The sequence below is a fragment of the Notamacropus eugenii genome, chromosome 1 (genome assembly GCF_028372415.1).
Source record: "Notamacropus eugenii isolate mMacEug1 chromosome 1, mMacEug1.pri_v2, whole genome shotgun sequence".
Classification (NCBI taxonomy): domain Eukaryota; kingdom Metazoa; phylum Chordata; class Mammalia; order Diprotodontia; family Macropodidae; genus Notamacropus; species Notamacropus eugenii.
This window is the reverse complement of record NC_092872.1, coordinates 62,021,074-62,046,847: the sequence shown is the minus strand read 5'-3', so window position 1 is coordinate 62,046,847 and position 25,774 is coordinate 62,021,074. Positions and strand designations below refer to the sequence as shown.

Sequence of the window (25,774 nt, the reverse complement as noted above, 5' to 3'; positions counted from 1 at the left end):
AGTATTTAAATTTTTTAAATTAACAAAAACTCAACAGTCTTTAACATCTTGAAACAGGCAGCTAGATGGTGCAGAGGGCAGAGCTCTGTGCATGGCAACGATCCTCAGGGAGTTCACAGTCTGGTGAGCTGACACAAACATGGATAACTACAAAACGCATTACAGAATAAAAGTCTTCCAGGGGCGATAAGAAAGTATGGGGGTGGGCACCTGCCGAGGAAGGTCATTACCACAGCAGACCAGGGTTTTGTTTTGGGCTTGAAGGACGGGCCGGGATTCCCCAGGCGCAGAGGAGTGCCCCTGGGCACGGCCCTTCGCTCCAAGGCTCCTCTTCCACGCCGGCCCCAGGGCTTCGCGCCTGCTTTGGGGTTGGGGTGTTTTTCCCCCTCTCGGCTGCCTTAGCCGGTCGGGCTTTCCAGGAAAGAGGAGGGGGGAAGGGGAAAAAAACCACGAAAGAGAGAGTCCGGAAGAGGAAGCCCTCCCCAACTGGACAGTTCCAGCCCTGCCCAGCGCAGAGAGGAGGCGCCTCCGTCTTCTCGGAAAACACTGGACCATGTTCCACCTCCGAAGGCCCTGGGGGACTCTGGTCGCCTCCGCGTCGAGGCGCCAGCCCCAGGTAGAGGTGGGTGTGAAGCCCCAGGTAGCGGGGGGTGCCAAGCCCCACTCTTCCCTCCGGGTTTCTGGGAGGGGGGCTGGGGGAGGGGCGGACCAATGGGAGAAGGCCGCGGCCGGCGGGGGCGGGGGCGGGGGCGGGGTGGTTCCTGGCTCTGAGGAGCCTCGCTTAGGCTCACCTCGCGGGCGGCGGGGGGGGGAGGGGGACGCGGCTGAGCCTCTGCCTGCACCCCGAGCCTGGGGAGCCAGCTCGGAATGGGGACGTTCTGAGCCCCCACCGGGGGTCACCTGCGTTTTGGACTGAGAAGCTGGGAAGGGCAGGGGGTGTAAAAGGTGAAAGCGTGAAGTGAAAGAAGAAACGTCTCCCCCTACCTCCCAACCCCCCAAAAAGACACGTTAGAAAGAATCTCCCTTTTGCGTTGTGGATGGAGTGACGGACCTGGAGTCAGGGAGCTCTGTTACACCGGACAAGCCACTTAACCTTTGTCTTCCTCAGTTTTCTCATCTGTAAAATGGGGATAATAATAGCACCTGCCTCACAGGGTTCTGGTGACTATCCAATAAGACAATATTCGTGAAACACTTCGCAAATTTTAAAATTTTGCTAGTATTAATTGCCATGGCTCAGTTTGCATGTGACATTCTTATATAAATTGTTTCCTATTGCTTAGCAGCCCTGAGTGAATACCTAATGCTTCTTTCTCTTTTAACTCTGAGATTTAATTCTCTTGGAAGAGTTTATTACACATCTAGGTGCAAGACACCAAAATCACAGGTTCTACCTTTCCTCTCCCTGCCAGTTTCCAGTGCAAGAACTCCCAGTTTGTCCAGTGCAAGAGTCAAGCTTAATTCAGTGATTCCCCAATTTCTAGAGACGTCTTCCATGGATGCAAAAATAATATTATGGCTTAGTTTCCAGACTAAGCAGCCAGTGGCCTGGCACAATGAAACAGCATGAAACAGACCTGGACTTGGAATCAGGAGGACTCTGTTCTGAATCCTCCTTCAAACTCTTCCCTTACAAGTCACTTAACTTCTCAAAACCTCCTTTAACTCATTGGCAAATGGAGTGAACAATGTAGAGCTTAACTCATGCAACTCTTGTGAGGAGCCAGTGAGATCACATGTACAAAGTGTGTTGCAAACCTTAAAATGCTATCAGCTATTATGAGTTGCCAAATCACCTCATAGTCAGCCACCTGGTGAGAACTTCTCCAAACTTAGTCCTTGTCCAAGTCCAGACGTACAGTTGGTTTATGGGCCCACCCATACTCAAAATATTTCTAGCTTGGGGTAGAATCTGCTAGACACAACTATGCCAAGGCACGCATACCCCAGGAGAGCCCAGAGTTATTGCCTCACCACAGTGAGGTATCAGCATCAGGTTGTAGTGGAAGAATACAATTCAGAGGAGAAAGGGACCTTAAAGATCATCTCGTTCAAAACGAGTCCATCCTCCTTTTACAGATAAGGAAACTGAGGCTCATAAAAAAATGAAACGATTTCTCCAGAGTCATATATATAATGGCAGTTATATTTATAATATCATAACTGTAACTCAAATTCAGATCTTATTGACTAGGAGTCTGGTAAATTTTTTTTCACTACAATTTGCTGGCTCTCCCCATAGACTATATCAATAGGAACCTGTCTTAAGAGATCCTCTAGTGGGTCCAGGGATTGGGAACCTGTAGCCTCAAGGTCACATTTGGCCCTCTAGGTCCTCAAGTGTGGTTCTTTAATTGAATCTGAACTTCAAAAGACAAATCCCCTTAATAAAAGGAGTTGTTCTGTAAAACTTGGATTTAGTCAAAAGGACCTAGAAGGTCACATGTGACCTCAATGCTGAAGGTTCTCCACCCCTACTATCTTGTTTATTTTACAAGTAAATGACCTGAGAACCTGAGAGGGACATCTAACATTTAGGCCTCACAACTCCAAATCTAGTATCCTATTTATTATACCATGATCATTAGTTTGAAATTTTGCTTTGAATTTATCTAAATATTTGAGGATAGTTTTCTTCTGAGTGTACAGAGCCTTTCATGTAGTGAGTGGTACTTAATAATAATAACAGCAATAATGATGTACATTTATATTGTTTTTTGAGATTTGCAAATTGCTTTCCTCACAACAGCTTGTAAAGTGAGGGTGAACTGTTGTACCCTTCAGCATTCCCTTTGAAATTGCCTCCAGTTTGCTCTGTTTTCATTGTTGCCTCCCCTGTTAGAACCAGAGCTCCTTGAGAACAGAGGCTGTTTCTGCCTTTGTATTCCTAGAACTTAGCATAGTTCCTGGCACATAGTAAGCACTTAATAAATGCTTGTTGTCTTGGCTTGAGAAAACTGAGGCAGAGAAGTTAAAAGTGACTTGCCAAAATGAATGAACAAATGAATAGAGTTTTTTAAAGTGACTTGCCCAGGGTCACAGGTCACATAATTGTGTCATGAGCTGGGAATCAAGTCCAAGTTTCTGGAGTAGGAGTCCAGTGTACTTTCCATTACATGATACTACCTCAAAAAAAGATTATTGTGGAATTTAACTGATGAATTGTCATCCATGGCAGATAATTCTGTATCAAAAACTGGGTTTTACTAAGCCCAATGCAATCAGACCCACTGAACTATTAGGACCAAAAAAGTTCACCTCACAGTAACCATGTTCACATTTATCTAGGCTGATCCTCAAATTACAAACATCTAGTCTGTGTATTGTGAGATACCTCTTGAGGTTCTTGATGTACGTTAGTGGAAAAAATACTGAAGGAGGACTTGGGTCTGACTTCCGGTTTAAATCTTTTGTAATCTTGGACACACTATTTCTCTCTCCCTGGTTCCCTTTTATTACCTGTAACGTGAAGTACTCAGAGTAGATCCTCCTTTTCAATTCCTTGATCTATTAATTAGCTACATATACATTCTAGAGGTATTCCTTATCCATTTCCTAATCATCCTCACTGCATACTCCTGCCCTAAATACCATGAATAACTGTTTGCCTGTGTTCAAGCAAGCTCAATTTCACAGACACTATAAAATAATAAACTACATAGACAACACATTAAATTTCTATTAGACTAGTCTGAATTTTTAGCAATCATTTTATTTGTAGCATTTATTTCGCCTAAGTCCTGTATAGCTGCTAATTTGCATGACTGCTCTCCTGATTTAACAGGTCATAGTTAAAATATTAGAGAGGTTCAGAGACTGGATGGCCACTTTATTCAGGATTTTGTAGGAGAGATTCATGAGAATGGCAGTGAATTAGACAAGATGACCTTTAAAGCCCCTTCTGACTTGCTTTTCTACAATTATGGTCATAAAAGCTGAGAGATACCCTAGAGATCATCTTGTATGATCACTTTATTTTACAGAGGAGGAAATTGCCCCAAGGGCATTTGATGACTTGCCCAGAGCTTTTTACTATACTTTGGCATTTCTTTCCTTCTTCATTCCAAAGTAAGTTTAAAAGCATAAGGTAATGAGGTAGATGTCCTTTTACTGACTGACATTCAATAGTCAACAAACATATATTAATGGCCTACAGTGTGCCAGTCACTGTACTGGACTTGGTAGTTAGGTTACTATAGCACCAAATAGATAAATTGATTTAGTTTTGTTATTTTTATTATATTTACACAGTACATTAAAGAACAATTTTATTACTCTCCAATGATTTTAAGTTTTCTTTTATTTCTAAAATAATCATTTGTTATTATTTTTAAGCTTGAGTATGTCTTGGTAAAATAATTCCTAAGTGTTTTATATATTTTGGCTATTTTTAATTTCTTCCTAGGTTTTGTTGTTATTGTGTAGGAATGATGATATTTTTTATGAATTTATTTTTGTATATTGCTACTTTACTGAAGTTGTGAATCCTTTCAAGTAGTTTCTTTGCTGCTCCTCCCAGATTTTCTAAGTGAATCATCATGCCATCTACAAATAAGGACAGCTTATTTATACCTTTAACTTCTCTTTTATCTTATTATTATACTTAGCATTTCTAGTACTATACCTAATAGTTGGAAAGAATTCCAAGGTCCATTTACAGATAAGTTAGGTCTTTTAAATCTCTGTTCCTAATAATATTTTTAAAAGGCTCTTCTATGGTGGAGAAAAAAAGGCAGTGACTCACTTGAGCTCTCCCTAAAACCCCTCTGAACACCTTTAAATAGTGCTGGAAAACAATTCCTGGAGTAGCAGAACCAACCAAAGGACAAGACAAAGTAATTTTCAAGCCAAAGACAACTTAGAAAGTCAGCAAGAAAGGTCTATCCCACCTGGATAAGAGTGGAGCACAGTCCAGCACAGGCTGTGCCTGCATGGACCAAACCAGGATCAGGTCATGGGAGTCACTGAATCTGCAGCAGTAGCAGCAGGTGCTTCCAGAGCTCTCAGCCCACAGATGGTAAAGGGGGGGGGGGGGGGGTCAAACAACAGATAAGAAAGAGATTACAGGGGTCTCTTTGCTGGCTCTTTGCAGGACTCTGTTGCTTTGTCCATACTCAGATCTGTGTTGTAATCCTGGGTGACAGGTCCATGTTGAGGAAGACCACTAGCACACCAGAGCTGGTGACGAGAGTGGAGCAGGGACTGTCCTCATAGTTCTGGGGCAAAAGAGTGCTTTGTGATCACTCAGAGACCAGAGCATAGGCCAGGAGAAGAGTAAACACCTCTCCTTAGAGCGTACTACCTTGGAAGAACTGAATACTTCAGGTCCCTAGAAGGTCTCTGAAAACAGCTACACAGAAACCTTGAAGCTTGGGACAGTGCACCTTCTACCCTGGAAGCAGAACCCTACTTTAACAAAGAGTTAAAAGTCAAGTAATAGGCTGGGGAAATGAGCAAACAATGGAAAAAACTCTGACCATAGAAAGTTACTGTGGTGACAAGGAAGATCAAAACACACTCAGAAAAAGAAAACAAAGTGACAGCTCCTACATCCAAAGTCTGCAAGAAAAATATGAATTGGCCTTAGGCCATGGAAGGGCTCAAAAAAGGATTTTGAAAATCAAGTAAGAGAGGTAGAGGAAAAATTGGGAAGAGAAATGAGAGGAATGCAAGAAAATCATGAAAAAAGAGTCAACAGCTTGGTAGAGGAGACATGCACATAAAAATACTGAAGAAAATAACACCTCAAAAAACAAATTAGGTCAAATGGTAAAAGAGGTCCAAAAAGTTAATTAGGAGAAGAATGCATTGAAAAGTAGAATTGACCAAATGGAAAAAGAGGCATAAAATATTCACTGAAGAAAGAAAATTCCTTCAAAAGTAGAATTAGCCAAGTAGAAAAGGAGGTACAAATTCTCACTGAAAAAAAAACCATTCCTGAAGATGGCACAGTAGAAGCAAAAACTTGCTTGAGCTCTCCCCTTAACCCCTCCAAATACCTGTAAAAAATGACTAAATAAATTCTCAAGCAGGAAAACCCAGAGTGAAACAAATGATGACAGAGTGAAACAAATTTCCAGCCCAAGACAACTGGAAAGGCAATGGAAAAGGTCTGTTTCACTAGTCTGAGAGACGAGTGCAGTCAGCATGGGCCACAGAGGCACAGAGGGGGCCAGAGCAAGCTTCAGGGCACTGAATCACTGGCAGCTGTAGCAGTTTCTTGACTTTTCAACCCACAAATGCCAAAGACAACTTAGAAGGAGTAGAAAAAGTCTGTTGGACCTGGGTGATAGAGGAGCATGGTCTGGCCCCAGTCCCAGCACAGCAGTGGTGGCAGCAGCAGCAACTGCTTCCAGAACTCTCAGCCCAAAGACTGTGAGGGGATTGAGGAGCTGATCAGAACAGGATTGCAGGGATCTCTTTGTTGGTACTAAGGCAGAATTCTCTTGCTTTGTCCTTGCTTTGATCTGGGTGACAGTGTTGGGGTAAGGAGAAACACTAGTATGGCAAAGCTTGGGGAGGGAGTGGAAATGGAATCCATCTTACAGTTCCAAGGCAGAAAAGAGTACTTGTAGTCACTCACAGACCAGAGCACAGGTCAGGAGAGGAGTAAACACTTCTTTGATCATACCACCTTGGAAGATCTAAAAATTTACAGGTCCCTAGAAGTATCTCTAAAAATAGCTGCACAAAACTCCTGAAGCTTGGGACAGTACACCCCCCACACTGGAAGCAGAGTCCTACCTTGACAAAGAGCTAAGAAGTAATAGCCTGGGAAAATGAGCAAACAGCAGAAAAAAAATAAGACTACAGAATCTTACTTTTGTGAAAATGAAGATCAAAACATACCTTCAGAAGAAAACAACAGAGTCAAAGCTTCTACATCCAAAGCCTCCAAGAAAAATATAAATTGGTCTCAGGCCATGGAAGAGCTCAGAAAAGATTTTAAAAATCAAGTAAGAGAAGTAGAAAAAAATGGGAAGAAAAATGAGAGTGATGCAAGAAAATCATGGAAAACAAGTCAACTGCTTGCTAAAGGAGACCAAAAGAAGTGCTGAAGAAAATAGCACCTTAAAAAATAGACCAATCCAAATGGCAAAAGAGGTCCAAAAACCCAATGAAAAGAAGAATGTCTTAAAAAGCAGAATTGGCCAAATGGAAAAGGATGTCCAAAAGGTCACTGATGAAAATAATTCCTTAAAAATTAGCATGGAGCAAAGGGAAGCTAATAACTTCATGACAAATCAGGAAATTATAAAACAGAACCAAAAGAATGAAAAAATAGAAGACACTATGAAATATCTCATTGGAAAAGCAACTGACTCAGAAAACAGATCTAGGTGAGAGAATTTTAAAATTATTGGAGTAGTTGATAAAATAAAAGAGCCTAGAAATTGTCTTTCAAGAAATTATCAAGAAAAACTGCCCTAATATTCTAGAATCAGAGGGTAAAATAGAAATTGAAAGAATCCACCGATCACCTCCTGAAAGAGATCCCCACAGGAAAACTCCTAGGAATATTGTAATCAAGTTCCAGAGTTCCCAGGTCAAGGAGAAAATATTACAAGCAGCCAGAATGAAACAATTTGAGTACTGTGGAAAAACAATCAGGATAACATAAGATTTAACAGTTTCTACATTAAGGTACCGGAGGGCTTGAAATATGACATTCCAGAGGTCAAAGGAGCTAGGATTAAAACCAAGAATCACCTACTCAGCAAAACTGAGTATAATACTTCGGGGGGGGGGGGGGAATGGAATTTCATTGAAATAGAGGTCGTTCAAACATTCTTGATGAAAAGATCAGAGCAGAATAGAAAATTTGACTTTCAAATATGAGAAGCATGAATAGGCAAACAGGAAAGAAAAATCATAAGAGACTTATTAAAGTGGAAGGATATTTGTTACTCATGAGACCTTTCTCAGTATTAGGGTAGTTAGAGAGAATAAATAAATAAATGAATGAATGAATACACATGTACACACAAGGCTTTGGGTGAGTTGAATATGAAAGGCTGATATCTAAAAAATAAAATTAAGGGGTGAGATAGGAATGTGCTGGGAGAAGGAGAAAGGGCAAAGTAGAATGGGGTAAATTATCTCACATAAAAAAGGCAAGAAAAACCTTTTACAGTGGTGGAGAGTAGGGGGAGGTGAGAGGGAATGAACGAACCTTACTGCCATCATATTTGGATGAAGGAGAGAATAACATACACACTCAATTGGGTATGGAAATCTATCTTAACCTACAGGAAAGTTGGGGGAAAGAAGATAAAAGGGGGAGGTGATAGAAGGGGGGGATGGTAATAGTTACAAGCAAAATAGTTTTGAGAAGGAAGGGTAAAAGGAAAAAGAGAATAGAATATGCCATAGGGGGAAATAAGATGCAGGAAAATTCAGTTAGCAGTCATAACTGAAAAAAAAATTTTGAAGCAAGTTTCTTTGATAAAGTCTTCATTTCTCAAACATATAGAGAGCTGAGCCAAATTTATAAAAATAAGAGCCATTTCTTAATTGAAAAGTGATCAAAAGATATGAAGTTTTCAGATAAATAATCAAAACTATCTATAGCCATATTTAAAAAATGCTGTAAATCACTATTGATTGGAGAAATGCAAATTGAAACAATTCTGAAGTATCACCTCATACCTATTGATTGGCTGATAGGACAGAAAAGGAAAATGACAGATGGAGGGGATATGGGAAAAATGAGATATTAATACACTGTTGGTGGAGTTGTGACCTGATTCATCCATTCTGTAGAGCAATTTGGAACTATGCCCAAAGGGCTATAAAATCATGCATACCCTTTGACCTAACAATACCACTACTATGCCTGTATCCAAAAAGAGATTTAAAAAAAAATCACAAAGGAAAAGGACCTATATGTACAAAAAAATATTTATATAATAGCTCTTTTCTGGTGGCAAAGAACAGGAAATTGAGGAGATGCCCTCCAACTGAGCAGTGGTTGAATAAACCATATATGGTATGTGCTTGTGACAGAATATTATTGTGCTATAAGAAATGAGGAGGAGGATGCTCTCAGAAAAACCTGGAAAAACTTACAGAAGCTGACATAAAGTAACATGTACTGTGTACAAAGTAACAGCAATGTTGTAAGATGATCAGCTGTGAATGACTTAGCTATTCTCATCAATATAATGCTCCAAGATGGCTCTGAAGGACTTATGATGAAAAATGCTATCAGTACCCAGAGAGAGAACTGATGGCATCTGAATCGATTGAAGCATACTTTTAAAAAAAAAAATTTTGTCTCTTTTCTTTTGCAACATGACTAATACAGAAATATGTTTTGTGTGATTACACATGTATAACCTATACAGAATTGCTTGGCTTCTCAAATGGGGGGAAGGGAGAGAATTTGGAACTCAAAGTTTTTTTAAAAATGTTAAAATTTGTTTTTACTTGTAATTGGGGGAAAATAAAGTACTAAACAAGCCTAAAAAATAAATGTTTATTGAATTGAGGGGGAAAAAAGACTCCTCCTTCATGTTAAGTTCTTGAATAATAAAGGAAATGCCAAATAACCCTGAGATTCTATTTGACACCAAATTGGGAAAGTCAAAAATACGAAATCCACTCCTGGAATCAATATGGTAAAGTAGGTACACAACTATATTCTTGTTGAGTTTAAAATTGATCCAATCCCTTTGGAAAGCAACATGGAATTGTGCCATATAGGTTACAAAACTATGCATGTCCTTTGAACAAGTGATTACACTATTACTACTACATATATCCTTTTTTTTTTTAATATCCTGAAAAAGTTACTAGTAGGGGAAAAAAGTTCTAATGTACAAAAGTAGCCCCCACAACATTTAATAAAAGATAAAAACAAAAAAGACACAAACTAGATGTCTTTTGATTAGGGAATAGTTACAAAAATTATGATATGTAAATATAATGGTATATTATTATGCTGTAAGAATTAACCAATGCAAAAAGAATTCAAAGGACTATGGGAAGTAAATTGTGGGTCTTGACCCTATATGGAGTCACAAAAATTTTGACAACAGTAAAACATTTCTGAATGCACAATGGCCAAACTTTCTTTAAAATCAAATGCATAATGAATTCAAGGTATTTCTGGCAGCAGTTTCATCATGCAACTTCACTACAGCCTTGGTTCTAAAAACAAAGCTTGCACACTTTGCGCTGCACATGCCCTCAGGCCATGCAGTGCCAACTAACAGCTGCCAAAAGGGGTTGCAAGTGTTAAAAGTTTAAGAAATCCTGATATAGTCAAGAAAGGGGGAATAAAGAATCAAAAGTGAGTTTTCAGACGAAAGTAACAAGATCTGGCATATGTTTACCAAACTCAAGCTTTTGTCTAACAAAATGTAATTATCTAAAGAAACCACAATTTAAATTAAATGTTTGTAATTGCCAACAGATATATGTAAACTTGTATATAGTGAATTCATTCGTAAATGTTCTGTTTCCCAATGAAGCTCACATGTGGTCCTTGTCTCTAATTTGACAGAATATAAGCTTGATTTCTGAGATACTTCAATTTGCTTTACCTTCTCTTCAGGTTTGTGCATCTTTTGCTACAGGTCCCAGGCAATATGATGGGACATTCTATGAATTTCGTACTTATACCATACAACCAGCAAAGATGAATGAATTCCTGGAAAACACGAATAAATATATTCACCTTCGTACAGCTCATTCTGAATTAATTGGATATTGGAAGCAAGAGTTTGGAGGTGTGATGAATAGAGTCTTTCATATTTGGAAATATGGTATGTGCCATGGCATTTTAAATGTTTAATTTAGATTTTCATTCTAAGAAATTAAGTGAGGTACATATTTATTTATCTTAGATCTGAATTATTATACATAAATTTGTTAAATAGAATTGTTAAGCAAAAAGAAATAAAGATGTTAAATATTGAATTGATTTATGCAATATTGTAGAAAGAGGATGACTACAAAAATTATATAAGTTGGTTCCAGAAATATTAACAGTAAGCAATTTTCCTTTTAAACTTTACACTGTACATTCACTTATTCTGTGTTTAAAGAAAGTGTCAGATTAATAGGATACTTTTTTGAGTACTTTTGCTTTCTAGAATTTGGTTTCTTCATTTATAAAAAGCTACATGGTGAGATTTTAACTTTTTTAGTGCTATGCAAATAATTCATGCCAGTAATTTAAAAATTAGTTTACAAAATCTTTAAATCACTTTCCCAACTTTGACTCAACAACTTGAGGACAGTCTTTTCCAGAGGATTATGAGAGGCAGAAGGGCACAGGGTAAAAAGGAAACCCTACAAGGGGATGTGCTGAATGAAGAGAGGTGTTTTCCATTAATTGATATAAGGGAGTGATTCTGAAGATGTGTAAGTACTCTGCAATATGTCCAATAGGTTTGTAGTAGGTCAGGCTGATACCTCAGATGCCAGATTGAACCAAAACAAAATAATTCATGGAACACTTAGCAGTTAAGAAGAAAGGGATTTACTTAGCTCAGTCAGGGCCAGGATATTCAGATCCCTCCTCTGAAGGATGCTCAGAGGATACACAAGAGTACATCTTTATTCCAGGTGAATATTGCTTTCTTTTGCCAGTGTTAGTCAGGTTGTTGGCCTCCCATCAGAAGCTTTCTGAAAGGAGAGCTAGAACTAATGCGCTGGTTATTTTTTACCCTGGTAAGTAGGAAACTGACTCAGTGACCCAAACCTTTAGTCCCTTGAGCCAATCAAATCTCAATGACAGTTTCAATACCTTCTAAGGAAAATAAAAGTCTAGCCAGGTGTGGGGAACCTGTGGGGAACCTTGAGGCCACCATGACCCTCTAGGTCCTCAAATGCAGCTCTTTGAATCCAACCTTCACAGAACAAATCCCTTAATAACAGAATTTGTTCTGTGAAGAGCCCTTTTGGCTCTAGAATGCATAGAAATTTAAAAAAAAAAAAAGAGTGATTCCATTACAAAAAGTTACTAAATCTGATCCATGGCATAGAGTTTCTGCAGACACCAAGAAGTCCAGTTCAGGAAGCAAGGTTCCTTTTTCATTTAGCGATTATGCCACATCAAAGCACCTAAATATATAGATGATAAGATTGTTACAACCCTGTGTTAAGAGGAATATCTGCCAGGGTCCCTGCCATGTAGGCTAGGGCCCAAGGGTGCGGAACCTGCAGCCTCGAGGTCACATGTGGCCCTCTAGGTCCTCAAGTGTGGCCCTTTGACTGAATATATAGCATGGAAGTCATAGGAGGCACTCATTGAAGCAGTCTGGATCACAGTATGAAAAGTGAAACAGACAACAGAGACCACATCTCCCCTCCCCGAGTTCTGCCTGTTCTACTTTTTGCTATTTGAGCATGACATAATCACTACACTTAGAGCCAGGAGAGAGCAGGGTTTAAATCCAGCCTAATCACTCATAATAGCCTTGTGACCATGGGTAAATCACTTAACTGGTCTAACCCCAGTTTCTTCATCTTTTAAACAGAGATAATAGTAACTGTCCTAATGTGGTTGTTGTGACCTTGAGTTGAAAGTTATCTAATCTGACCCTGTAACTTTAGATGAGAAAACTGAGACCTGGAGAGGTTAAAAGATTTGCCCAAGGCCACCCGTAGAGTGACCATAGGCAGCGGGATTTAAACACAGATGCTCTTACTGTGGCATGAATTTTCAGCACACTGAATAAGATAATGTATCTAAAATTCTGTATAAACATCTGCTACTACTATTTTATCTTCTTATTCTAGTATATATTACTCTTCAGTAGTCTTTAATTTTATACATTCTCCCGTAAAGTTCAGCCATGATACCTCATCATAGCACAGAGGTAACCCTGGATTCTCAGAAGTTGTCATTGGAGAACCAGTCTCAGGGAAGTCCTGCTGCACTAGATGGCTTTAAATATTGGTCTGGTCGTGGATTATCAGCCAAAGGCCAGTCTTTATGCATCTGGAGTCTTTTCACTGCAGAGACTGCCATGAAGGAATTTTTTTTTGACATAACACCTTGTAAAATTTTCTACTTGGGTATGGATTGTTAAATAGAGCACTTATCTTGTTGAAATCATACATCTTTTGAAATGCAAAAATAAGTAGATAGCTCACATCCATAGATTTTTTTTTTTTTGCATTTCTGTTACAGAAGAACCTCCTTGATGTACAGATGCTTATGACATGAACTCAGAACAGTGTTCCACAAAATATTTTAATGAATATAGCTATAAACACAAAATACAACACCGTTAGCCTATAAGATAAGACATGCCTTTTCCCTTATTTCAGTCTTTCTCTGTTTTAACCTTTTGTCCTAACAGTTCTGACACAGAATGCATACCATTTGTAGCTATAGCTTATTAGTCTGCCAGAGACTCAGATATTAAGTAAGTATTATAATAAAGGTCTTATTTGATCTGCAAGTGGAACCACCACCACTATGTTGACCACCATCTCCCCTCAGACTTTGATGGAGACTGCCCAGCACCTTGAACCCCAAAGTCTTGGAAACAGCAATGCTTCCAGCCCAGTGCCCCCAGGTTTCAACCTAGGAAGCAGTCCTGGTGGAGATGCAGCCTGGCAACTGCTTCTGCTGATGTGGCAGCTACAGGTTCTGAAGATCCAGAAAAGTCTTTTCCATTGTTAAAAGGTTTGACATTAGAAACTGATAGGATTTTATTAGCATAAGTCACATTAAAGAAAAGACATCTCCATCTGCTTTGCCAATGATGCCCCTGAAGACCATGGGCCCTTTCTATCTGACTTTTAACTGAAATCTACCACAGGTGTCTTTTCTACTACAGTGTGAGCTCCTTGAGAACAGAGACCATCTTACTTTTTGTATCCCTAGCACTTAGAACATAGTAGGAATTTTGTGTTTTATTCATGTAGTCATTCATTCATTTGAATTCAACTCTGTCTCACTACAAATCCAATACCCTGTCTATTTCTTTTTTTTCCATATCACTCTTTGAGCATTTATCCATGGAAGATTCTTGTGGCTCACTAGATTTAAGTCCTAAAAAGGAAAATGTATATTTATTTAATTTACCCAGTGGACAATAAATAATTTGAGGGGGGAAAAGGACAGGAAATATACTAGAATCTCCTTAATTCCCTAACTGCACCAAAAAGAGAAGGAAGCAAAGAAGACATATACTTCAGAAGTAAGGTTCATTATTTTATTTGTACTATTTTTTTATTAAAAATGCATTTGACCTTTAGTTTAATCCTTAGTGAAACTGAGAACTTTGTATTTCTATTGTTCTTAACACTTCTTTCCTTTTTCTACAGATGATTTTGCTCATCATGCTAAAGTTCAGGAAGCCTTAGCCAAGGATAAAGAATGTCAAGAAAAATATATTTCCCCAAACCTACCACTTATGGTCCAACAGAGGAATGAAATAACTTATCTAGTACCATGGTGCAAAATAGTAAAGCCTCCTAAAAAAGGTGAATCCTTGTTAGTCACTAGAACTGTTCCTGAAGTCAGCAAGACTTTTCTAAAAGTGTCATGTTCAAAAGACTGAGAGCAGCTGTGCAAGTTCTATAGGGATAGGTGATTATTGAAAAGATGTCCATTGGCCCTTTTCTGCTTATCCTTGGAGAAAAAAAATTAAAAATTCTAGTAATTTCCAAAGGACCCATGAGGGAAGATTGTCTAAGCCTTAGTGAATTCACATTCATGTTTCCCGAGTTAGAAGGTCATAGATAAAGATTGATGGGTCAGGTTTTGGTGAAAAAGAAAGAAATGATATTTTTCTAAGGGCCTGAAAATTAAATTATACAAAAACATGGGAACCAATGCTCCATAATTAACTCCTGAATATAGGCATGTTATTGTACAGATTTTAATACAACTAAGTTTCATAATTTGCACTCATTAAAATTAAATGTATGATGCAGGCCATTACTGGAAACAGGTTCTTTTATTCTGGTCTAACTTTCTTCCTCTTTCTTATTTCTCAGTTCATATGAAAACTCTCTAAAGATCTGGAATGTCTCCAGTAACGTTGCCTCCTTGCTGATTTCTTGCTGACTTAACAGAAATAATTACCTCAGTCCACTTTTTAAGACAAGGTTTGATTAGAAAGGCATAACTTTCTTTTAGCATTATCATTTTTAATGTAAATTTAAATAATTTGCCGAAAAAGAACCTACTGAAAATTAAAGTCTTAACTTCACTCTAAATTCGTTTCTGAAATGTTTTTATGTAATCCATGGAGTTTTAGAACTAGTAGGGACCTTAGAAATTTTCTAATTCAGGAGTGGGGAACCTTCGGCCTCAGGCTACATGACCTTCTAGGACTTTGGGTAAAACCTTTTGTAAGTCCAACTTTTACAATCCAAATCCTTTTATTAGGGGGATTTGTTGTATGAAATTTAGATTCAGTTAAAGGGCCATCCTTGAGGACCTAGAGGGTCACATATAGCCTTGAGGCTGCAGGTTCCCCACCCTTGATCTCATCCAACTCATTCATTTTATAACTGTGGAAAATGAGGTCCAGAGGTTTCAAATAACTTCTCCAAGATCACACGGTCAGTAAGTGGCCAATCCTGGTACAGGATCCAGGTGTAATAAATTACAGATTAATTTTTAGTTTTGTTTATCTATTGCTCCACTCATTCTTTTTATATTACTAAGAGTCTTTTTTATTGGTCCTTTAAAATCCTTACTTACCCAGGTAAGTATTATTGTTGATCACCAGTGAACACATGCCTTGCCTCTGTGGTAAAATCAAATCAATGATTCTTCACCTGCTCCTTCTCTTTCATCCCAACTCTTTTCCCAGGATTATTTCCTGGGTTCTCTTTTCTCCTCTCTCTACAATTGCCTGGGGGAGATAATTTTACTTCTGTAATTGATAGGCAAGATCATTTTTCAATATGTGTGTGGGAGAAAGGAACAATAAAATAAACCCTACTCTATTGGTCTGGAATTAGAAAAATACCAAAGAGTCACTTAAAACCTATTGCCTGAATGCTATGCCTGAAAATAGTAACCTGTTAAAGTAAAATACATAGAAAGAAAATATGCATATTTTCCACTGAAAATTTAGGAAGAGAAATAAAAAATAGGAAGCTGAGCAAACATAACTTAAGGGATGTTTCTAATGGATATATTGAAACAACTCAAAATACCCATTCCCCTTATAAATTCCCAGAATAGACTTTTGGGAATGGTAGAGTTTAGACATTTTCAGAATGTAATTAAGATTCTTTTTTTTTTGTACTTAACACATGCAAACAATTTTTCATTCTCAAATACAAATAGACCTCCAACTCCATGGACATGTAGGTACTCAAGGGATATAAGAAGGATCTGTGCTTTTTTTTTTTTCAGAATGAACAACTTGTGGTGTAGAAAGGCCCTTTTTCAAAGCAGATCAGAACCCATCTGTGAGGCAGGAGATAAGAATTAGGGAGCTCCCTATAGCACTTAGAGTTCAAGGGACTTAAGTTCATCTAGCCAGTAAATGTCAGAAACTAGATGTGAACTTGCTTCTCTCTGACTTCAAGCCCAGAACTCTTACTACCATACACACTGTCTACAGATATCTATTTTTGTTATTTTTTAGTGACAGTCATGTCCAACTCTTCATGACCCCATTTGGGGTCTTCTTGGCAAAGATACTGGAGTAGTTTGCCATTTCCATCTCCAATTCATTTTACAGATGAGAAAACCTAGGCAAACAGGGTTAAGTGACTTGCCCAGGGTCACACAGCTAATAAATGTCTGAGACTGGATTTGAACTCAGGTTCTCCTGTCTCTGCAACCAGCACTGTATCCACTGTGCCACCTAGTTGCCCAATAGATAGCTATACTTAAACCAAAATGAACATGATTGGAAATTGCTTATATTCATTTTGCAGCTGATTAATTTTACAATTTTTTTTTCATTCTCTAGGAGTCTATGAACTTGTTACCTTTCAGATGAAGCCTGGTGGGCCAGCTCTGTGGGGTGCACACTTTCAAACAGCCGTGAATACCCATATCCAAGTAGGCTATTCAAAACTGGTTGGAGTTTTCCACACAGAATATGGAACACTTAATAGAGGTACAGTTTGAATCTATTTCTGACAATAAAAGATACTCTCTTTGCAGGAATGCTATCCAAACTATCTGCCACTAAGTTATCTGGTTATTTTTTTTCTTTTCTCTTTAGGATAATTTTCATTTTGAGAAGCTGCTAGGTGGCAGAATGAGCATAGAGCTATATTTGGGAGTCAGGAACAGCCGACTCCCAATCACTTGCTAGCTGTGTGACCCTGGGCAAGTCACTTGACCTCTCTCAGCCTCAATTTCTTCCTCTGTAAAATAGGGGTGACTATAGCTCCCACCTCACAGGGTTGTTGGGAGGGTCAAATGAGATAATACCTGAAAAGCTCATTTTGAAACTTAAAGGGCAATAAAAATGTTCTGTTGTCATTATTATTCTATATTAATTCTATAGATTATAGATAATACTCTATATTAACATAGAAATTAAAATTCTATATATTTTATATATCTAGCCAAAATTATTTTTTTGTTTATTAATTTACTTAAATTGACAAAACTGAATCATTCCAAGAACATGTGACAACAGGAACAGAAATAAAGATGAAAAATGCAAATGATGTATAGACTCTTTATAAGGAAATATTTTGTCCATCAGTGATACAGGAGCTACTTCATGTGTTCTCTCACAATGGCATGGTGCACAAGGAAGTAGCAGGAGGACCAAGGAAAACAAAAGTGAGAAGCTAGATTAGACCAAGAAGAGAGAAATTCTGTGTCAGAGGAGACTCAGTTTTGAGGGCATTGAGGGTCTGACTCTCAAAATATCTGAAAGAGAAGGGAGGACAGCAAATGCTTCATTTGAAAAAATCAATGATCTTGATTTTTTTAAGGTAACTGAAAGAATATCATCTCATATGCCTACTTTCCCATCACTATAAAATCTTTAGGATGTGTGTGTGTGTGTGTGTGTGTGTGTGTGTGTGTGTGTGTAGAGAGAGAGATATATACAAATATGTATATGTATGTGTATATATAAATACACACATATATGTATGTGTGTAGATATATGTATACTTTTTTCATATATTTAAATATTCACACATATACCAATGACATACTTGAGAAGAGAATGGGAAGATTTGCACAAACAATATTTTGCAGGAGATCACATCTTTATGGTCACATAATTGACTAAAAGGTTTAAAAAGTACAAGTTCCTGCTGTGCTCGCTGTTTGTTGATGACAGAAAAGCATTTAATTCAGTAGAATAAGGTATCCTCTCTACATAGGTCTGAATTATGAAGGATTCTTTGAAAGATGTTAGAGTAGACTAGATCATCTTGTTATTCAAGGAAGAGTAAATAGAGAAATTATTCCTCATCGATGAGGAAGAACTCCAGATACCCCTGTTTTTATTGCATCAAGCCCCAGAACATCACAAAACCTCTTAAATTACATCAAAAAAGTTCAGCCTGATTATCAACAGAGGAAAAAAACAAGGAGATAAAGGGTAGTTATTGTCCTATTATGCTATGCGGGTGGATGTACAACCATAGAGTGAATCCATTAATACACGTCCTAGACAGATGTGCAAGTGGGCAATGAGCTAGCCCAGACTTAAATAGGAGTAAGAGAACAGGCTGTCCTGTGCTGTTTTGGGGAAGATGTACAGTGCTTTTAATGATCCCCAACCTTCTCCCTAAAGCAAAGACCCTTCATTTAAATAGCAGTATTCTTCTTATGATGCTGTTTGACTGAGGCCTGGAACACCACGGGTCTGAACTCTAAATCATTCAAAAGGCAATGGAGAGGCATAGGGTAGGCATAAAGAAGCTGTTATATGTGAATTATAAAGAATTTTAAACAGAAGCAGAATAAAGTATAGCTTTATTTTCAAGAGGTTGAAGCCCCCAAGCTCTTGAATGGCATCCCTATAGAGGCTATGGAACAAGAGGGCACTGATAGCTGAGCTACACCATTGGAGACAGCATCTACATCTGTGAGCTTGCAAAGTCACTGAAGAGTTTTCTAGTGTTTTGTGGATTCAGGTGCATTTTATCTGAATGAATGATGAATGGAATACCAGGTTACATGTTGCATGTTTCACTGATTGAAAATGTTGGACTTTAACTTTTGAATGCTATGAAAATGAATCACCTATCTGACTTGGAGAGTGATAAATCCTAACTAGCAAGGGGACCGTGTCACTTAACCTCGCTAGTCCCCCATTTCTTCATTTTTAAGGTTAACAGTGTAAAATGAAGGCTACATACAGCAGAAAGCCCAAGAAGTGTTTGTGTTCATTTGGAAGGAATCATAGTTATCATTAGAGTTGGAAGGGATTTTAGGAGGAAGGAGAAAAGGAAATAATTTATTAAGTATGAACTCTATATGCCAGGGACTTTATGTGTTAGGCACTCTACCTTCACAACAACCCTGGGAAGTAGGTCTCATTATTGTCCTCCTTTAACAGTTAAAGAAATTAAAGCAGACAGAAGTTAAGTAACTTGCCTAGGATCACACAGCTAATAGCTAGTGAGGGTCTGAGGGTGAATTTTAATTCAGGTTTTCTTCACTCCAGTCCTAGTGCTCTCTCCACTAAGCCACCCAGCTGCCTCCTAGAGATTATTTGGTGTTCATTTCCCTCCAAGTAAAAAAGAAAAATTATCTGAAACACCCTGATGGATGGTCAATAGAAATTTTCTAAACACTTAAGAGACTCTCACTGTCCCACTGAACATTCCATTTTATTGTTGGAACCCTTGCCTATTGCAGAGTACTAGTACTTTGTGTTGATCCAAAATTTGTCCTTTTATAACTTCCACCCAATAGAATTCTGGAAGTCATAAGGAATGAATGAAAGCTCTTAACACGTGTGATGCCTTGTGCTAAGTGCTGGGAGTACAAATAGAAAGTCAGGACAGTCCCTGCTCTCGAGAGTCCACATTCTAATAAGGGGAGACAACATGTATAGGATATTTCAAATGCATCATACCAAATCCTGCTTTAAATAGTTAAAGATCCTATTATGTTTTCAAGAAGCCTTTTCTTTTCCAGGCTAAGCACTCCTCGTCCTTCAACTCTTCTCATCCTGGCTGCCCTTCTCTAGGCATCCTATAGACTGTCTCTTAGAACATGTGGCATGCAGAACTGAAAACAATATTGTAGCAGAGGTCTAACACTGTAGAGTATATCAGGGCTCCTTACCTCATTGGTTTGTATGCTCCAGATTGGGTGAGTTTTTAGGGCAGCTACATCACAATGTTGACTCATTAATGATGAAGTAACTAGAACCTCTACATCTTTTACATTTGAATTGCTGGTAAATCTGGTCTTCCCTCTCCTGTACTTGATGTCATTGCTTTTTTTAGCCTAAATTAAAGGACTTTACATTTTTCCTTAATAAATGCAATCATGATTTTGAGAGCCATGTTTCATACTCTCTGGATTATTTTTATCTCAAAGATGCTTTCTGATTCTCTACTTTTTCTGAAATCTTTTTGAATTCCCCCTCTATCTGTGTGGTATTCTCTTATTGGAAAAGTGTATGAAAGAACAAAACTCGGGGCTGTTGATTCACTTGGATTTGTTTTTTACTTGTAATGATGAGATGTTTGGGTTTGGTTTCCACAGTTCATGTTCTTTGGTGGAATGAGACACCAGACAGTCGTGCAGCCGGAAGACACAGATCCCATGAAGATGCCCGAGTTGTGGCAGCTGGTGAGCTGGGGGACTGGGTCCTTGTTCAGCATGTATTACTTTGGGTTAGGGTTATTAAGCCTAAAGGTTTGTGTAGCTTTGAATTAATGCTAGAAACAGCATTGCGTAGTAAAGAATTCTGAATCAAATCCAAAGACCTGAATTCAAGCCCATAAATCTGACACTCACCAGTTATAAGCCTCAGTTTCCTCATTCATAAATTGGAAATGATAACCACCTACCTTGTTAGGGTTGTGAGAAGTAAGTGAGGTCAGGGACCATAAAAATGTTTTGTAGATGTAAATGCTGTATTAATTTAATATTATTACTAACATACTGGATTTTTCCCCTCAGTTCGGGAGAGTTGCAATCACCTGGAAACTCAAGAAAATATGCTTCTCATTCCAACACCATTTTCACCACTGAAGTAATTTTTTGCAGAAATATGAAGATACTTAGCATCTGCATTAATACCAACAGTTTCTAATGAAGTTCCTTAAATTCACCTAATTTCTTATTTTTATTTAACTAAATTAAGGAACTGATAGCTGTGACAGCCCAATTCACTACCTATGTACAGGGCATGGGACCAGACACTTGGGGTGTATGGACAAAATCAGAATAGCTATTGATTTCCAAGAGCCTTACTGTGTTGGTGCTGGTACTGAGAGGAGCATTCTTCAGATCATCACTGTGGCACTAATTATTGACGATCCCTTTCTTCAGTGACATTTCAGTGTCCAGCAGACTTATTGAAAAACTTTCTGGTCATTTATTTGTTGTATTGTTAACATTACTACATTAACTTTTCTCTTTTTCTCCTATCAAATGTGGCTTTGCTTTCCTAGTACACCTTATATACTCCAGTGATCTAATCTTACTTGAGTTATGAAACTAGCTATTTATTAGGTAACGATGTGCTTTTCTATGATAGCAAAAGAAAAATTTTTTTCTACTATTTCACATTCATTTCTCTTGAGTATCATTTATTTTTACCAGATAGTTTATTTGATGATGGACATATATAAATATCAGGAGAAAAAATGTAAGTTTCCTCTTTGTAGAAAAAATGTCAAAGTTGTCTCATATACAAAAAGCAATTTTATATGATTTTTCTTTCCTGTTTACCTTTTCATGTTTCTCTTGATTCTTGTCTTGGGAAGTCAAATTTTTCTATACAGATCTGGTCTTTTCCTCAACATGAATGATTGAAAGTCATCTATATCACTGAATGACCATTTATTCCCTTGAAGTATTATACTCAGATTTGCTGGGTAGATGATTCTTGGTTTTAATCCCAGTTCCTTTGACTTCTGAAATATCCCATTCCAAGCCCTTCGATCCCTTAATGTTGAAGCTGCCAGATCCTGTGTTATCCTGATTGTACTTCCACAGTACTCAAATTGTTTCTTTCTAGCTGCTTGCAGTATTTTCTCCTTGATCTGGAAACTCTGAAATTTGGCCACAATATTTCTAGGAGTTTCTCTGTTCAGGTTTCTTTCAGGAGGTGAACGATGAGTTCTTTCAATATCCATTTTGCCCTCTGATTCTATAACATCAGGGCAGTTTTCCTTGATAATTTCATGGAAGATAATGTCTAGGCTCTTTTTTTGATCATGGCTTTCAGGTAGTCCAATAATTTTTACATTATTTCTCCTGGATCTATTTTCCAGGTCAGTTGTTTTTCCAATGACATGTTTTACATTATCTTCTATTTTTTCAAATTTTTGGTTTTGTTTACTAACTGCTTGGTTTAACTCAAAGTCATTAGTTTTCCTGAACTCACTTCTTTCTTTCAATGAATTGTTTTGTTCAGTGAGCTTTTGAACCTTCTCCTTCATTTGGGTAATTCTGCTTTTTAAAACCTCCTTCTCCTCATTGGCTTTTTGGACCTCTTTTTCCAATTGAGTTAGCCTCTATTTAAAGCTGTTATTTTCCTCAGCATTTTTTTGGTTCTCCTTTAGTAAGCTGCTAACTTGCTTCTTAAGGTCTTCTATTGCCTGAGCCCAGTTTAAGTTCCTTCTGGAGGCCCTGGAGGCAGAGGCCTTGGCTTCCTCTGACAGTATGCCTTATTCTTCCTCATCTGAAAGGATGGGAGGAGACACCTGTTCCCCAAGAAAGTAACCTTCTATGGTCTTTTTTTTTTCCCTTTTTTGGGCATTTTCCCAGCCAGTTACTTGACTTCTGATTTTCCTCTCCACAACCATCTCACCTCCAGTTCAGCCAAGCCAGCCCTGGGGGCTGAGATTCAGATGAGCTGCTCCAATCCCTCAGGGGCTTTGGGGAGGGCGGGGAGCAGGACTGCTATTCAGTGGGAGATTAAAACCTGTTCCTCAGGTGGGGGCAGGGCTGTCACACAGGGCTCAGTTTCCTCAGGGGGTTTAGGATGAGACCTTCAACAATGGATGCAGGCTACTGCCTGCTTTGGGAGCCCCATCTGCTGCTGCCTCTACTGCTGCCTCCTGAGGGGGCCTGAGTTATGGGGACACCCTGCACTCCTCTCGGCCATCTGAAAAGACCCTCTCACTGACCTTTGGCGCCTGCGGGTTGAGGGGGAGATTCTGTCCCTGAAGCCTGCTCGGATCTGCTCCTCTTGGTGCCTCATGGCCAAGGCTAGGCTGGGCTCTGCTCCAGGTCCAGTGGGACAGACCTTTCCTGTCAGCCTTTCAGGTCTTTCTGGGATAGAAATCTCCTCCACTCCGTTGTCCTGTGGCTTCTGCTGCTCTAGAATTTGTTGAGAGTTCTTCTTTACAGGTATTTTATGGGCTGTGGGGTAAGAGCTAGCATATGTGTATCTTTCTACTCTGCCATCTTGGCTCCTCCCCCAAAAAACGATCTTATAACTTGTCAAAAAATATTCTCCATCAAAGTATTCCTCTGATACCTCTACATCAGTGGTGTCAAATTCAAATAAAAACAGGGGCCACTAATGCATACATAACAATTTCTGTGGGATGCATATTAACTCAGTAAACCTCATATTATCTATATTATTGTATTTTGTCAAATATTTCCCAATTACATTTTAATTTCATTTGGATCTCACTTGCAAGTATTGTGGACCAATGGGCCACATGTGCCACCTCTTCTCAGACATGACATATGCTCAAAGGTCATACCAGTAAAGCCTGACTGAGGCCTGGCAGATCCTACCAAACTAGAAAGATTTCAAGCATAGGCCTAGCACCAGACTGTTGATTATCTGAATATCAGTCTTATTCATTTCAGGGAGGTTCATCACCAAGATATACTTCTTTTCCTTAACAGATCAATTTTTTTAAAAAGGAGAGTACAGTTTGTATTATTTTTCAGTGGAGAAAGTACCTACTCCAATGAGAACATTTCTGTAAAAGTATTCTGAAAACAACAAATTTATTTTTCTTTCATTTCATTGTTAATAACTTTTAGCCAAGATACTTAGATTTCCAATGTCTTCAAAATTAAGGAAATCTGTTACCAAATATTTGACCTAATAAAAACAGCTAGACATTCTTCATTCTCCTCTGTGAAATTTTTAGTATATTACCTTCTTTCAATCCACCCATTTTAAATCTTTCCTGTAGAATATCACTTTTTTTTAAACTAGTATTCATTGGACTCTTTACACCAAAATGTGTCCATGTTCATTTTCTCCTTTACTGTTTTTCACCGTTTTGTGACATGATACATTGGTCCTAATTTTTTGCCATCATGCTCCATGATGTTTTGCAAATATAATTTTACCCTAAACTATCATCTTTGAAAATCATGTTTCTCTAATTTGGCAAAATAAAGTGATCTCCGATCCAAATTGTTTATCACTTATTTTGGCCTCCTCATTGTAATGGCTATTTCATATTCGATAAACAAATATTTTAAATGGTAAAACTTGGATTCGGCTTTAATCCACTTCCCAGTTTTCAGAGTCAACAATTTGTTTTAAATTGTTAGGCTGGAATTATGATGACTATACTCGGTGTCTTTTCATTTCTTTTGTTCTAATTTGATACTTAGTGTTTACCTTTGCCATAACTTGTCAGTAGTTTATATACACATAGATTGCTGATTCAGAAGTGATCCCCATGTCATTAACCAATTATTTTGTGTTAGTTCTCCCAAGATGGTATCAACCCAAAATAAAGAGGGCTATCAAAGTAGCAAGAAAAAGGACCTTTAATCTAGGCAAGGGAATTGCAGTTTGGGACACCACACAACCCTGGAGTACAAGAGTGCCCAAAAGAAGCAGGAAGGGCAGGGTTTAAATACACTTCAACCAGAGGAGCAACACCAGGAAGAGTTAAGTTGTTCTGCAAAATAGCCAAAGATTGTGGAGTGATGGACATCTGGTCAGAACAAGAGTCCAGGTACAATGAATTTCCACAGATATCCCAAGACCTGCTCCCACCATGCAGTCAGTGACATCAAGGCAGCCCCTCCTGGTTACTGCATTCAACAGTGGCAAAGTCAGAGACTGTGAAAGATCCCAGCTCCTCTGTACTGTCCATATAAGTAGATAAAAGTGCTCCCCAAATAAATTGAAAGAAGAAGAAAAAAAGTAACACCTTAAAAGAGAATGACTTCTCAGATAAAACAGTGGATGGGGACATGGACAAAAGGAGTTGGGGGGGGGCGGGGAAGGGTAGGGAAGAGTATGTCCAACACTTAAAAAATATATATTTTGTATTCAAAGACACTGAAGAGAAATCCCTAAAAGGAAAAAGAAATTAACTCCAATACTAGTTGGAGAAACGAACTAGAAAAATGAAAATGAATCTAGCATAGGACACATCATATTGGATAATAAATGTGTGAAAAGGAATAAAGGCAAATTTGATGTTGGCAGAGAAGCAGCATGCAACAAGAGTTCTATCATCATCAAAAATTCCTAATAAAAAACAAGGAAACAAGAACTGGAACGTAGATTCATGGACTTACAGGTCTAAAATTGGAAGGAGTCTCCCAGGCTGTCTCTTTCAGCCCTCTCACTTTACAAATTAAGAAAATGAGGCCAAGATGTAGTAAATCAGACTTGAAACACATCATCCAGAAAAACTAAGACAAAAGTGTAATGTGGCAGCCAGATAAAGCTAACATAAT

The 25,774-nt window shown here is 38.4% G+C and overlaps 1 protein-coding gene across 2 annotated transcripts; it reads left to right on the top strand.

Moving 5' to 3' along the window:
* NIPSNAP3A (nipsnap homolog 3A) lies at nucleotides 1-24,488 on the top strand. 2 transcript variants are annotated; one of them, XM_072604196.1, is made up of 6 exons: nucleotides 1-622; nucleotides 10,559-10,769; nucleotides 14,290-14,448; nucleotides 16,905-17,054; nucleotides 20,633-20,719; nucleotides 21,053-24,488. In XM_072604196.1, the coding sequence occupies exons 1-6, from the start codon at nucleotides 554-556 to the stop codon at nucleotides 21,127-21,129; spliced, it is 753 nt and encodes a 250-aa protein (XP_072460297.1). In that variant the 5' UTR covers nucleotides 1-553; the 3' UTR covers nucleotides 21,130-24,488. The 2 variants fall into 2 exon arrangements, with proteins under 2 accessions (XP_072460297.1, XP_072460305.1); XM_072604204.1 differs by having other exon boundaries at nucleotides 264-640.
* Nucleotides 24,489-25,774: the final 1,286 nt, after the last annotated feature.

Bases quoted from the DNA above. Each gene is read 5' to 3' on its own strand.
- NIPSNAP3A (XM_072604204.1), top strand. From the start codon at position 554: ATGTTCCACCTCCGAAGGCCCTGGGGGACTCTGGTCGCCTCCGCGTCG. The intron at 14,449-16,904 runs GTGAATCCTTGT...TTCATTCTCTAG, and splicing joins AGTAAAGCCTCCTAAAAAAG to GAGTCTATGAACTTGTTACC. The intron at 17,055-20,632 runs GTACAGTTTGAA...TGGTTTCCACAG, and splicing joins ATATGGAACACTTAATAGAG to TTCATGTTCTTTGGTGGAAT.